Below are 13,810 nucleotides of genomic sequence, written 5' to 3'. Positions count from 1 at the left end.
TTTGTCTATGTTAAGCATCAGTTGCCACTCCCTGCACCAAGTGCCTATCCGTGTGGAACTGTATCTAATGCCTTCCGAAAGTCAAGGAAAATGGCATCTACCTGGGAGCCTGTATCTAATATTTTCTTGGTCTCATGAACAAATAAAGTGAGTTGGGTCTCACACGATCGCTGTTTCTGGAATCCATGTTGATTCCTACAGAGTAGGTTCTGGGTTTCCAGAAATGACATGATACATGAGCAAAATACATGTTCTAAAATTCTACAACAGATCGATGTCAGAGATATAGGTCTATAGTTTTGCGCATCTGCTTGACAACCCTTCTTAAAGACTGGGACTACCTGTGCTCTTTTCCAATCATTTGGAACCTTCCGTTCCTCTAGATAATTGCAGTACACAGCTGTTAGAAGGGGGGCAAGTTCTTTCGCGTACTCTGTGTAGAATCAAATTGGTATCCCATCAGGTCCAGTGGACTTTCCTCTGTTGAGTGATTTCAGTTGCTTTTCTATTCCTTGGACACTTATTTTGATGTCAGCCATTTTTTCGTTTGTGCAAGGATTTGGAGAAGGAACTGCAGTGAGGTCTTCCTCTGTGAAACAGCTTTGGAAAAAGGTGTTTAGTATTTCATCTTTACGAGTGTCATCCTCTGTTTCAATGCCATCATCATCCCAGAGTGTCTGGATATACTGTTTAGAGCCACTTACTGATTTAACGTAAGACCAGAACTTCCTAGAATTTTCTGCCAAGTCGGTACATAGAATTTTACTTTCGAATTCACTGAACGCTTCACGCATAGTCCTCCTTATGCTAAGTTTGACATCCTTATAGCCATACAGTCAGTAAAGAAGACTGCCTGGAAGCTATGCATCATTTGCATGAAGCAGTCTGAAGAAAATGACCAGAATTTTGGGAAAAAGACTTGTGAAAATCGTATCCCAATAATGCTCCCTCTCACAGCTCGAAGCTTGTTCATGATTTTTTGGCAAAAAACAAAAGTGTTATGTTGCCTCGGTCACCATATTCATTGGACACGGCCCTCTGCAACTTCTTTCAATTCTTGAGGTTGAAGAGAACTATGAAAAGATGTCATTTTTCCATAATTGACGAGATAAAAACATAATCACTGAACAACTTGAACACCATAACAAAAACTGCGTTTCTGAAGTGCTTCCAAGATTGGAAAAACCACAGTCATATGTGTATTATATCTGAGGGGATTCATTTGAATGGCAACAAAGTTGATGTTGATGAATAAATAAAGATTCTTTAAGAAAAACAAAATTACCATTACTCTTTGAGCATGCCTTATATGGTCACCACTGAGAACAGAACAAAATCTGATTCACCCCAAACGCAATATTACACTATCTATCCTCCCATTGTGTCTCCTACTATTGGAGGTAGGTGCACAGGAATGAGATAGGAGTGGAAGTCTTTTGATGAAGTCAGCTTCAGCAAATATTTCTTGGTGGACCTAACAAAGACTGTGAGTGCAACATTGGTCCCACTTATGGTTGCAATTCTATTTAGGGTCAGTAGGGGTTGCTCATCTGATACAGTAGTCCATCTTTCAAACAGTATGCCACTATCAACACATTTAACATGTTGGACAATTTCTTGGACGTACTATCCAGCCACAAGTGGACTGAAATTGAGGTAACTGCACAAGTTATATTTGTCAGTTCTGCCCTGACATATCTACAATTACTAGCCCAGTATAATGCTTGAAACAACAGACCACTCTTTAAACATATTAAAAATAGCTGTATACTCAACATTTTCATGCGTAATTAAGGTTTCTACACAGTGCACAGCATGAAAATTGTTTCTGTTTCCTTCTATCAGTACCTATTTAAACATGGAATTTCTATGACATGCCTTTAAAAGTACAATGTAATATTGCAGTGCCTGTGTTATTCTGAATTATTATGCAGTGTTCCTTAGGGCATGTGTACATGTCCAAAGGAATGGGCACTATGGCGATTACAGCCATTATGAAATACATGAAATGTATTCGCAGTTGGGAGTATGACCAACCATATATATGCATGCATGTCCAAAGAAACATTGCATCACAATTTGGAATAACACAGGGACTGCAATATCGTATTTATCTGCCAACACCAGGCGAGCAACTTTAATGTAAAATGTCTCATCTGTACAGGAATATCCATAATGGATGTATGAGTACAAGTGTAGACCGAATGGTTGATGACATATGAAAGATTGGGTCTGGCCATGAGTCATGCTCAGATGGCCTAATGGTAAGGCAACTGCTCATGATAAATGAGAAATCTGGGTTCGAGTCCTAGTCCGGCAGATTTTCATTGTCATCATTCCATTATGCAGTTGATTTTTTTCATATTCACAACTGTGAATACATTTCATGTATTTCATAATGGCTGTAGTTGCTGTGGTTTTTTTTTTTTTTTTTTACATGCATTCATGCCCAAAAGAACATTGCATCTACATTAGATTAGATTTACTTTCATTCCAATTGATCCATAGTGAGGAGGCCCTCCAGGATGTAGAGCATGTTAGAAAAACAATAATACATGACAAATACTTACAACTCAAACAAATAAGCTAATGTACCATTCCACAGATTCTAAGTGGAATGATCGTCATTTCTTTTAATGAACACTATATGAAAGAATCATTTTACAAACACTAATGCAATGAATTTAAAATCAAAAAGGTTTTTTTTATTTATAAGGTAATAAACATGTAATAGAACTTCTACAATACTTATTTACAATGAACACATTACTACACTGAAATGGTGCAGAAGTTAGATTGTACTTACACACACACACACATTCAGAATAACACAGGCATTGCAATATTGTATTTATCAGCTGACACCAGATGAGTGAGTACAGGAATATACATAATAGATGTATGAGAACAGGTTGTAGACAAAATTATTGATGACATATGGAAGTTTGTGTCTGGCTGTGAGTCATGCTAGGATGGCCTAATGGTAAGGCAACCATTCACAATCAGCAGGAAATCCGGCAGAGATTTTCTTTGTTGTCATTCCAGTAGGCAGCTGACTGTCATTCATATATGCAAGTGCATATACATTTCATGGCTTTAAAAGTGTTCTGTTCTCATTTTCCAGTAGCATAGTTTGGTGAAAATGTTGAGGCTCTCAGTTTTTTCCTCACAAAGTATCTTTTGACAAATAAGACTTCAATCATTTCTTTTCACTTATCCAAATAGTCATAAGGGGCTTACAAAACAGACACCAATAAGTTTTTGGAGCTTTATGAACCAAAAACAGGATGTCAGCTTTGAGGATGACGTCAATTCTTGGTAACACACCACATAACCTGCACAGATACAAAGGAATCCTAATTTTAGATGCTTCTTACTGCATAAATTCTGTTCAGGCCTACTAGATAGATATATCACTGAACTTTCCTCATAAAGAGCCACAAGCTGAGAAGGAATATCCAGCACAGATTCAACAGTTGTTATCTTTATCTTCATTATTAATAAGGATATGAAAATACATAGATCATTATTTTACAAACATGCTCTGACTGCTAGTCTAGGTAAAAATACAGGGTTATTACAAATGATTGAAGCGATTTCACAGCTCTACAATAACTTTATTATTTGAGATATTTTCACAATGCTTTGCACACACATACAAAAACTCAAAAAGTTTTTTTAGACATTCACAAATGTTCGATATGTGCCCCTTTAGTGATTCAGCAGACATCAAGCCGATAATCAAGTTCCTCCCACACTCGGCGCAGCATGTCCCCATCAATGAGTTCGAAAGCATCGTTGATGCGAGATCGCAGTTCTGGCACGTTTCTTGGTAGAGGAGGTTTAAACACTGAATCTTTCGCATAACCCCACAGAAAGAAATCGCATGGGGTTAAGTCGGGAGAGCGTGGAGGCCATGACATGAATGGCTGATCATGATCTCCACCACGACCGATCCATCGGTTTTCCAATCTCCTGTTTAAGAAATGCCGAACACCATGATGGAAGTGCAGTGGAGCACCATCCTGTTGAAAGATGAAGTTGGCGCTTTCGGTCTACAGTTGTGGCATGAGCCAATTTTCCAGCATGTCCAGATACACGTGTCCTGTAACGTTTTTTTTGCAGAAGAAAAAGGGGCTGTAAGCATTAAACCGTGAGATTTCACAAAACACGTTAACTTTTGGTGAATTGCGAATTTGCTGCACGAATGCATGAGGATTCTCTACCGCCCAGATTCACACATTGTGTCTGTTCACTTCACCATTAAGAAAAAATGTTGCTTCATCACTGAAAACAAGTTTCGCACTGAACTCATCCTCTTCCATGAGCTGTTGCAACCGGGCCGAAAATTCAAAGTGTTTGACTTTGTCATCGGGTGTCAGGGTTTGTAGCAATTGTAAACGGTAAGGCTGCTGCTTTAGCCTTTTCCGTAAGATTTTCCAAACCGTCGGCTGTGGTACGTTTAGCTCCCTGCTTGCTTTATTTGTCGACTTCCGCGGGCTACGCATGAAACTTGGCCGCACGCGTTCAACCATTTCTTCGCTCACTGCAGGCCGACCCGTTGATTTCCCCTTACAGAGGCATCCAGAAGCCTTAAACTGCGCATACCATCGCCGAATGGAGTTAGCAGTTGGTGGATCTTTGTTGAACTTCGTCCTGAAGTGTCGTTGCACTGTTATGACTGACTGATGTGAGTGCATTTCAAGCACAAAATACGCTTTCTCGGGTCCTGTCGCCATTTTGTCTCACTGCGCTCTCGAGAGCTCTGGTGGCAGAAACCTGAAGTGCGGCTTCAGCCGAACAAAACTTTATGAGTTTTTCTACGTAGCTGTAGTGTGTCGTGACCATATGTCAATGAATGGAGCTACAGTGAATTTATGAAATCGCTTCAATCATTTGTAATAGCCCTGTATATTTTCAATATATTTAGCATGTCAAAAGATACACAAGGTGAAAGACTGGGTCCCTCATCCTTTATTTATACAGCATGCACTGTGTTAATGCCATACTTTTCAACAAATAATACTTGAAATACTGTTCGTGTGGTGTGTTAGTAATACAACTCGCACATCACTACCTGAATATTAAGTAATACTTTCAGCATGTGCTATTCTTTATGTATGAACTGTTCTGATGACAACAAGTGTGGCAACTGAATAACTCACTTTTTAACAACATGGAGGAGTCCAGAGCACTACTTGTTATCATTCAAATAAATTCTTGATGTATCACTTTCTGTGGCTTGTGGCTTCTCATGACTGAATAAACTCCATGACAGAATTTTTCCAGTGTTCAGATTCTCCATTCTATTGTTATGACAGATAATAAAATTGAACTTTTGCAGAGATAAAGTTTTTCTTCTTAGTCTTAACAACATTTCTTTCATATGCTTAGGCTCTTTACTTCTTTATAATTCTAACAATGTATGAATCTCTGTTGTAATACTTACCTTATTTTCTAACTTGTTGGATATAACTTTAACAGTACTACAAAGTTTAACTTTTGGCACCTTAAATTCTTTTTTAATAATGTGTGTATTATGGGCAAGAGGGGAGTGACTCAAGGCATTTATATTTACTACCTGTCACACTGCTTTTATTTGTGATGATGACTAGAAACATGTTAAACTAGTTGTGCACAGAGATTTTTGTCTGCTACTCTGGTAGCAGAATACTTGTGGAGTGCACATGGGTTTCTTAGGCTAGCCGGTAGTTTGAGGTACTCTAATGAACACTTACTCACTAGAGAGAGAGTAGAAAGTTCCCAAATTTACTGCCCTCCAGTAAAGTTCTCATGCTAAAATTATTCTTGGGGCTGAAAGTGGGCTAAACCAAAAGTAGAAATCTCTGAAATATTTAGCAAGTCATGGAACATTTTCCAGAAAGACAGATTAATTAGACACCACAGGAAGTGGTTGTTTTGCCACAAGTTTTTCAAATATTTTAGAAAAAACAGTGACAGTGGGGAGAGAAAAAGGCTGGTAGTTTCCCATATCTTCTGGCTTAATCTCTGCATATCTTAGGACATCTGGGAAAGACCCACATTCGAATGACTGGTTTACAACAATAGTCAGTGGGTACGAAATAATATGGCGTACTGCCTTGATTACCACAGAAACTATTCCATCCCATCCAGCTGAATTGTTGTTTTTAATGATAATATTGTGTCTTCCACATCTTTCTGTGTGATTTTTCTGAATTTTTTAAAACAAATGTTTTGTATGTCATCACTATGCCTGAAAATCATATTGTCCTGATGGGCTGTTATGTCTATGTCAGATTTTGCCATACTGACAAATAAATCATTGAAGCAGTTTGACATTTGAACATGATTTACAATAAATTCACCCTGAAATGTAATTTTCAAATGTTCTTGACTTTAAAGATTGACTCCCAACTCTGATTTCACAACAGACTGCCTTTGTTTTATTTCTTTGTTTGCTTATAAATATACTATTTGCCAGTTTTTTTGCTGCCAGTATCACTTTTTTTTAATATAGTCTTATAGTGATTAACATAAATTACAAAATTAGGGTTTCTATTTACTTTGAGCTCATTGTGCAGCTGTCTTTTTCTGCCACTTGAAATTTTTATGCCTGGTGTAATCCAATTTCGTTTATTCCTGACTATCTTTTGATAAGATATTGGGGGAAATGTTTCACTGAATACACCCAAAAAACAATTTAGAAATTAATCAAAATTTTTGTTGCTTGATTCACAGTGGTCTAAAGGCCAGTTTATAACACTTAACTTATCACAAAACAACTCAAATGTTTCTTTGCTAAAATCCCTTCTTATATAAGATTCAGATTTTAGTTTCTCTGTTTTGGATAACTCTATAAAGAAAGCTGAATGATCATATATCCATAGATCTAACTAAAACTTCCTTGTATCATCAAACTGATAATCTGTAAAATATTATCTATGCAGGCTGCTGAGTGGAAGTTTTCTCTAGTGCACATAGTAGAGTTTAACTTGAAACCAGATTTTTGAATTAAATTGCGAAATTTTTCACTGTCACTGCTTTCAGTTAATGTATTTAAGATGAAGTCTCCTGCAATCTCAATCTTTTTCTTGCATTCTTTTTTTAAGTTTATCTAAGAGATATTGAAATTTTTCTAAGAACAATTTAGTAGCAGTACTCCCAGAAATTCTGCAAATTGATATTATCACAGCTCTACACAACAGCTTTCAAAAATACATTCTTCAGTTAGATAACTAAAATCTTTCACTTTAATGTTTAAGGAGGCATGCAGTAAGATACAGGAAACCCCACGAGATTTGCTTTTTTCTACAAAAGCTGCTGGCAAGTTTTAAATTACTAATTTTATTTAGAATGTCTATGCATTTTTTTGTGAGCCAGACTACCTTTTTTTAAGCAGACTGCCTTTATGTTTGCCAGTTCAGAAAGTATAACTTGCAGTTCATCAATTTTAGAGTAACCTAGATTTGGGCATTTTTCTGTTAAACTGTTTATATTTAGATGCATCAAGATAGAGTTTTTGAGTTTGTTTATACTTTGAAGAGCCTCACTTGTCCCATTATATTAAAGTTTCCATTTTGGATCACCACTTTTGTTTTCTCACCCCTTTTGGAAGTTTTCAGTTTCCCTTGCTTTCAATGATTCTGCAGATGTCTACAATTATTTTGCTGGAAGTCATTGAACCTAACCTATTCAAGTGCAGCCCATCCTTTCCCAGACACTTAGCACTTATAAATTTATTTGAGTCTACAAAAATTGCACCCAGCTTGTAGCACTGTTCCCTGATTCCACTATTTATCTTATTTATGTATGTATCACTTACTGACCTTCTGTGTAAAATTGCACTAATGACAGTTTTTGAATTTGCAAATATACTTTTTGCTGAACGGATCAAGTTCCATGTTTCACTGATTATTTCTTCCTCCTTGCCTTTGTATTTGTCCTTTTTTTTTTCATTTCCTCTTTCAGTTTCACTTTGTTTCAAATTGGGAAATATTTGAAAGTGTCTGCTGATCTGATGCCATCGGATTCCAGGACGAACATCGATATCACAACCTGGAGCTGTAACTTTTTTGAGTATGGAGTCACCAATAACAAGAAAGTCCATTTTTTCAATTTTCTTTTTTTGCACTCACTATTTTGGTATTTAGTGCCTCAATGTCCTTTTGCAGCAACTTCATAATTTCGTTTTTTGAGTCCACTGTACTTACTATACTGGCTGTTTCAACTCATAAACAAACATCGCATGTCCATTGAATATCATCACTGATGAATTTTAGGTTCACTTTCATGCACTTTTCGTTCAACCACACACAAAATACCCTTCATCACTCGATTTTCACATTCTCTATGTGAAAAACTGTTTGTTTTTTGCTTTTTTGATGACAGTCAAATGTTGCTACTCTTGCATGAGATTTTCACTCTGCAGTAGAGTGTGCGCTGATATGAAACTGTCTGCCAGACCGAAACTCGAACTCGGGACCTTTGCCTTTCACGGGCAATTTCTCTACCATCTGAGCCACCCACACATGACTCACAACCCATCCTCACAGCTTCAATTCTGCCAGTACCTTGTCTCCTACCTTCCAAACTTCACAGAAGCTCTTCTACGAACCTGCAGAACTAGTGCTCCTGGCTGTACTATTAATCCCAGTAAAATGTTGCTTTTTGTCTTTATGCTTGTTATTATTTTAAAAATAATGTCATTCAAATGCTTATTGTTTCAATTTACCACACAAGCAGGCTTCAAAATGCAACATTTACAGGTGAGTACCTGGAGGAGAATATAGGACGTGCAGGCACAGCAAGTTGTGACCTAACAACCCATGATTACCTTCACATTCCTGATGGACGGGGAGCAACTAGTGACGATTATGATGATGAAACACAGTTCCATGATGATCCTAGTAGTTTCTCTACCTCATCAAGTGATAAATTCTGTGGGAGAAGTCTATCTGGTTTAGCAGTTATTGAAGAAGCAGAGCGTTTGAAGTCTGGATATGTTTTAGACCCACCAGAAAATACATCAGTTTCATCAGCAGTTACAAGTAAGTTCTCTTCAATAAGTTATTAGAGCACACAAGCATGCAAACATTCTCATTCACACTATACACACACCTGACAGTTATTTTATATAATGTACCAGATTAATGTGTGCACTGGTTTACTTTCAGATGTGTTGTTTGTATGACTGTGACAGCAACCCTATGTATGAAAGATTTGTTTTTGATAAATGTGGATAGACTTTTTACAGAGAAACACTTTCATTCTAAGTGTGGTGTCACCGCCAGACACCACACTTGCTAGGTGGTAGCATTTAAATCGGCCGCGGTCCGTTAGTATACGTCGGACCCGCGTGTCGCCACTATCAGTGATTGCAGACCGAGCACCGCCATATGGCAGGTCTAGTCTAGAAAGACTCCCTAGCACTCACCCCAGTTGTACAGCCAACTTTGCTAGCGATGGTTCACTGCCTACATATGCTCTCAATTGCAGAGACGATAGTTTATCATAGCGTTCAGCTACGTCATTTGCTATGACCTAGCAAGGCACCATATTCAGTAATTAGAATCAATTCTGAACAGACAATATTGTGAATCATGTACCGTCAAGAGCGATGTTCATAATTAATGGATTAAAGTTAAGTATCAAACTAGCTTCATCCGCTTTCTGAATTCTAATTCCTTGTCATGTTCCAGACCTCACGTCAATATAGTCATGTCCTCCTCACGCCAGCCTGCGTGAGCTAAAACGCGTGCATTTTGGCCTCCTCTAGTAACACGATGTTGGCTCTTCTACCAACACAACACTAAGTTTATTATTATCATGGTTCTGTCCAATTTTGTGCAGTTGAAACCCTTGACAAGGATGCTTGTACATCAAAGACCACAAGAACCCAAAACATGAAACAAATCCCTAATACAGCAGTAAGAATGAAGTGTATGTTACTAGTAGGAATAACACTACAATAGTTAATTCTTATTCAGAGTATCATAGAACTACAACAAAGATAAGCATTACTTTTCTCATGCTACTTTTACATAGATCCCATTTAATGAAAAGCTAAATAACCACAATAAACATGTGGAAATAGGTATGATGGCTTAAATGAATATGCTAAGATTACATGTGTAGAGATAAGCACTTTAATGATCAGCTTGATATTGCTATACGCACACAGGCGAAGATCCTAGAGCAGTAGGTACATCTGGGTCTGTAGGCAGGGACCCAGTGAGTCACTGCTGATGGGCAAGGGAGTGGGGCAGGGGGTGGGGTGGGGGGGTGGGGGAAGAATGTCATAGTCCTGATGCCGCATGGGTGGGCATAATAAGCGGCCCGTTTATGAGTGGGGTGGACCATCAGAATTGGTCAGGGGGGAAGGACTGAGTGGGATGGTGACAGTTAGGAGGCATGTAGCATCAATGAAAGAAGAGATTGCATTAATCGCCACACCTGGGGGGAGTTGGAGGTTTTTGATAATAGAAATGGAAGAAGTGGGAGGGTTGTCGGCTGAGCAGGGAGGAGTGTGAAGGATGAAAATGCAACTGTCACATACCGATAGAGAGATGTCATCTGGGGCAAAACAGGACACATCTGTTTGGAGAGTGAAAGACCTAGGAGGGGAAGGGAAAAAGTGGGTATTTGGTGAGGAAGGGGAACCATCGCCATCAGGGGCCAGACTCAGGCAGGCTGGAGATGGAGCCAGTGCCGAGCAACCATCGAGCATCGAGACATCAGTGTCAGCAGAGACCTCTTGTGGGGATGTAGGCAGTGCAACAGGAGCAGGCTCATCCACTGTGTGGTCCACAACGGTCCATGCTGGCTTCAGTCGATGAACTGAAATGGTTAGAGGTTGGTCATGTAGGAGGACATCAAATGTGTTCGTTTCACATGCTAACACTTTATGGGGGCCAGAATGTGGGCACTGAGTCATTGCATAACATCACATAATCACTCTTGTTTAGTTCCTTGTTGATAAACACGGACAGTGTGGAGTGAAAACTGAGAGGTGGCATAAGCTGTCAAGAAATATGGGAGTGCACCTGCTCTACTGTGGGAGGGAGTTCAGTGTCTGCAAGCGGAGGTGAGTCCTCAACAAACTGGGCCGGAAGGACCAGTGGTTCACCATACAATATTTCAGCCAGGGAAGCCTTGAGGTCCTCCTTGAAGAACACATGGATACCCACAAGAACCTAGGGTAATGTGTCACACCATGAGGAGTTGTGGCACAGTAGAAAAATGATGAACGTTGGTGCTTGGATGTTCTGATTGCATAGCTGGAAGCTACAATGGCATCTGGTTCACTGATAAGTAAGGTGCTTGAGTCGCAGCAGGCAAATGTAGATGCCTTTGGCTGTTAAAAGACCACATGGCATAGCAACAAAAGGTGATACAAAAAAACGTAAACAATTTGGAGCACTTGTCATCGGGGTCACCAGTGTGGAAATAGGTACGATGGCTTAAATGAGTACGCTAAGATTCCACATGTAGAGACAAGCACTTTAATGATCAGCTTGATATCACTATGCATAAAAACACAATCATTCCAATTCAAATGTTCGCAATGAACTGGAGGTCCATGCGCTATCGGTCACAAACCTCAAAGATGGCAGTCCAAAGATAGTTCACTCGACTGATTGCATGCCACCACAAACAGTTAGTTACACATTACTTAGTTCATTTGAACAAATCTTTTATTGAAATGATTTGGAATTAGGGTAAAATATATGTATGTATGGTTAATGTAACCACTAATTTAGATATTATTTTTTACTCCCACTAATCCAACGGCACTTAAAAATAAGAATTTTTAGAGGCTGCCAGTTTTTAAATAGAAATTCATCTATGGAATACAAGGAGTTGTCCAAAAGAAATGATTTAATGTTAGATTTGAAACTTGCTTTGCTATCTGTCAGATATTTTATGTTATTGGGCAAATGATCAAACATCCTCTCCCAGCTCCTTTCTGAGCTGCTGACAGCTTTAATAATGGGTAATAAATGTCACTTTTTCCCCTAATGTTGAGTCCATGGCTGTTCTTCTAAAATTGTGATGGATTATTTACGATGAATTTCATTGGAAATTATATATATTGTGATGGTACAGTTAAAATGCAACACCACCTATTATTTTTACTGCTCACTTTTGTGTTATCTATTCTAAGTGATGAGTTACCCCAGAAAATTATTCTATAAGAAATTATTGAGTGGAAATATAGAAAATATGTCGGAGCTGATTCATTACTTTCCAAGACTAGTAATTATGAAAAGGAAAGTTGCTACTCAATATAATGGAGATTCTGATTTGTAGATAGGCACAACAAAAACACTGTCACAAATAAGAACATGACTGCAGTCTTCGGCAGCTGAAGCCACTGCCAGTGCCATTGCAGTCATGTGTGTGTGAGTTACATTTGTCGGAGTGTGAGTGTGTGTGTGTGTGTGTGTGTGTGTGTGTGTCTGTCATCTATTTTTGACAAAGGCCTTGCTGGCCAGAAGCTTATTTGTGACAGTGTTTTTGTTGTGCCTATCTGCGAATCAGAATCTCCACTATATTGAGTAGCAACGTTCCTTTTCATAATATTGTTACATTCCATCATGGGTTTTCTACTGTTTCATTCAAGACTAGTAATTATATGAAGAGCACAAGAAGCTGAACATAACTGTTTGAGAAGCTCAGTAATATGCTTCTTTCAGTTCAAGTTTTCATAAATACGTAAACCCAAAAACTGGTAACATTTTTACCCCAAACAATCCTACATGTAGCTTCAATTTCTGTCTCAGTGGATCTGAGTTTCTTGTCTACTGCAACAAATACACCACTTCCATTTTCCATTTGGCTATCCATTCAATGCTCACTTAAATTTTCCCCAAAAATCTGACTAATATCAATTTCAGGTTTCAACCAGCTTGCTGCACCTAGCATTATTTGAGCTTCACTGCTTTTCATGAGTGCTTCAAACTCTGTTACTTTGTAGTGAATGCTTCAGCAGTTTACTATTAGGATTTTAATACTCTCACCTGTGGGATGCATTTCTTTTGATCTTACACTGATATTTCTGGGTTTCCTACAGCTATCATTATCTGGAGAGTTGCCCAATGTAACTCCACATACCCACCCACAGTTCTCAACCATATTGCGCAAGTCCAGGAGCTCACAGCCTAGCTTTTCACCAAACTTTTGAAGTATCTGGTTCAGTCCTTCCACTCAACTTAGAACCAAGGGGCCATGATCATTTCTGGGGACAATGCTGCAAATTGTGAGCTTTGTTGAAACTTGATGTGCAAGGCTGGTCTTCTCAACCTTTTCTGCCAGTCACTCATAACGTACTTAATCTAAATAATTTGATTCAGGTACAGAAGACACATCAAAATTGTGATAAAAATTCACAATAAACTTAGAACACCTAGTGTCAACAAACAGTATAATAATAATAATACAGTTTCATTACATATATGTTCAATAAAAATCTAACAATTACACATTGCTCGAATTATCATTTCATCCTCTATGAATTCTTCTATTAAATAGTAGCATTTCTCACACAGAATAAGCTGTTGCCTCATTTTCAAAATTTCTGGCTTCACATTAAATATTTTTTTTCCATTAACTTGTTATATATTGTCATCCCTATATACTGTGGAGTCTGTGCATATAATATCAACTTGTGTGTGGGTAGCATACAATTATTTTTATTTCTCGTTTTATAAGTGTTGTAAAAATTATTCTCCACAAATAATGTTTGTCTGCTGAGTAGGAAGATTATAACTTCATAAATGTATGCGGAGGGAACAGTAGGATTTGTAGTTTCTGAAATAATGGGCAACAA

General features: G+C 38.3%; 1 protein-coding gene across 1 annotated transcript in view; it reads left to right on the top strand.

The window, feature by feature from the left end:
• The window catches only part of LOC126183691 (uncharacterized), a 639,493-nt gene that overhangs the window by 599,752 nt on the left and 25,931 nt on the right, over positions 1–13,810 (top strand). The window contains exon 8 of the mRNA XM_049925871.1: positions 8,748–9,029. Coding sequence (XP_049781828.1) covers positions 8,748–9,029 — 282 coding nt within the window. The remainder of the gene's footprint in view (positions 1–8,747; positions 9,030–13,810) is intronic.

This window comes from Schistocerca cancellata, chromosome 4, assembly GCF_023864275.1.
Source record: "Schistocerca cancellata isolate TAMUIC-IGC-003103 chromosome 4, iqSchCanc2.1, whole genome shotgun sequence".
NCBI classification, from domain to species: domain Eukaryota; kingdom Metazoa; phylum Arthropoda; class Insecta; order Orthoptera; family Acrididae; genus Schistocerca; species Schistocerca cancellata.
Note: the sequence above shows the minus strand (reverse complement) of the source record. Positions and strands in the feature narration are given on the sequence as shown.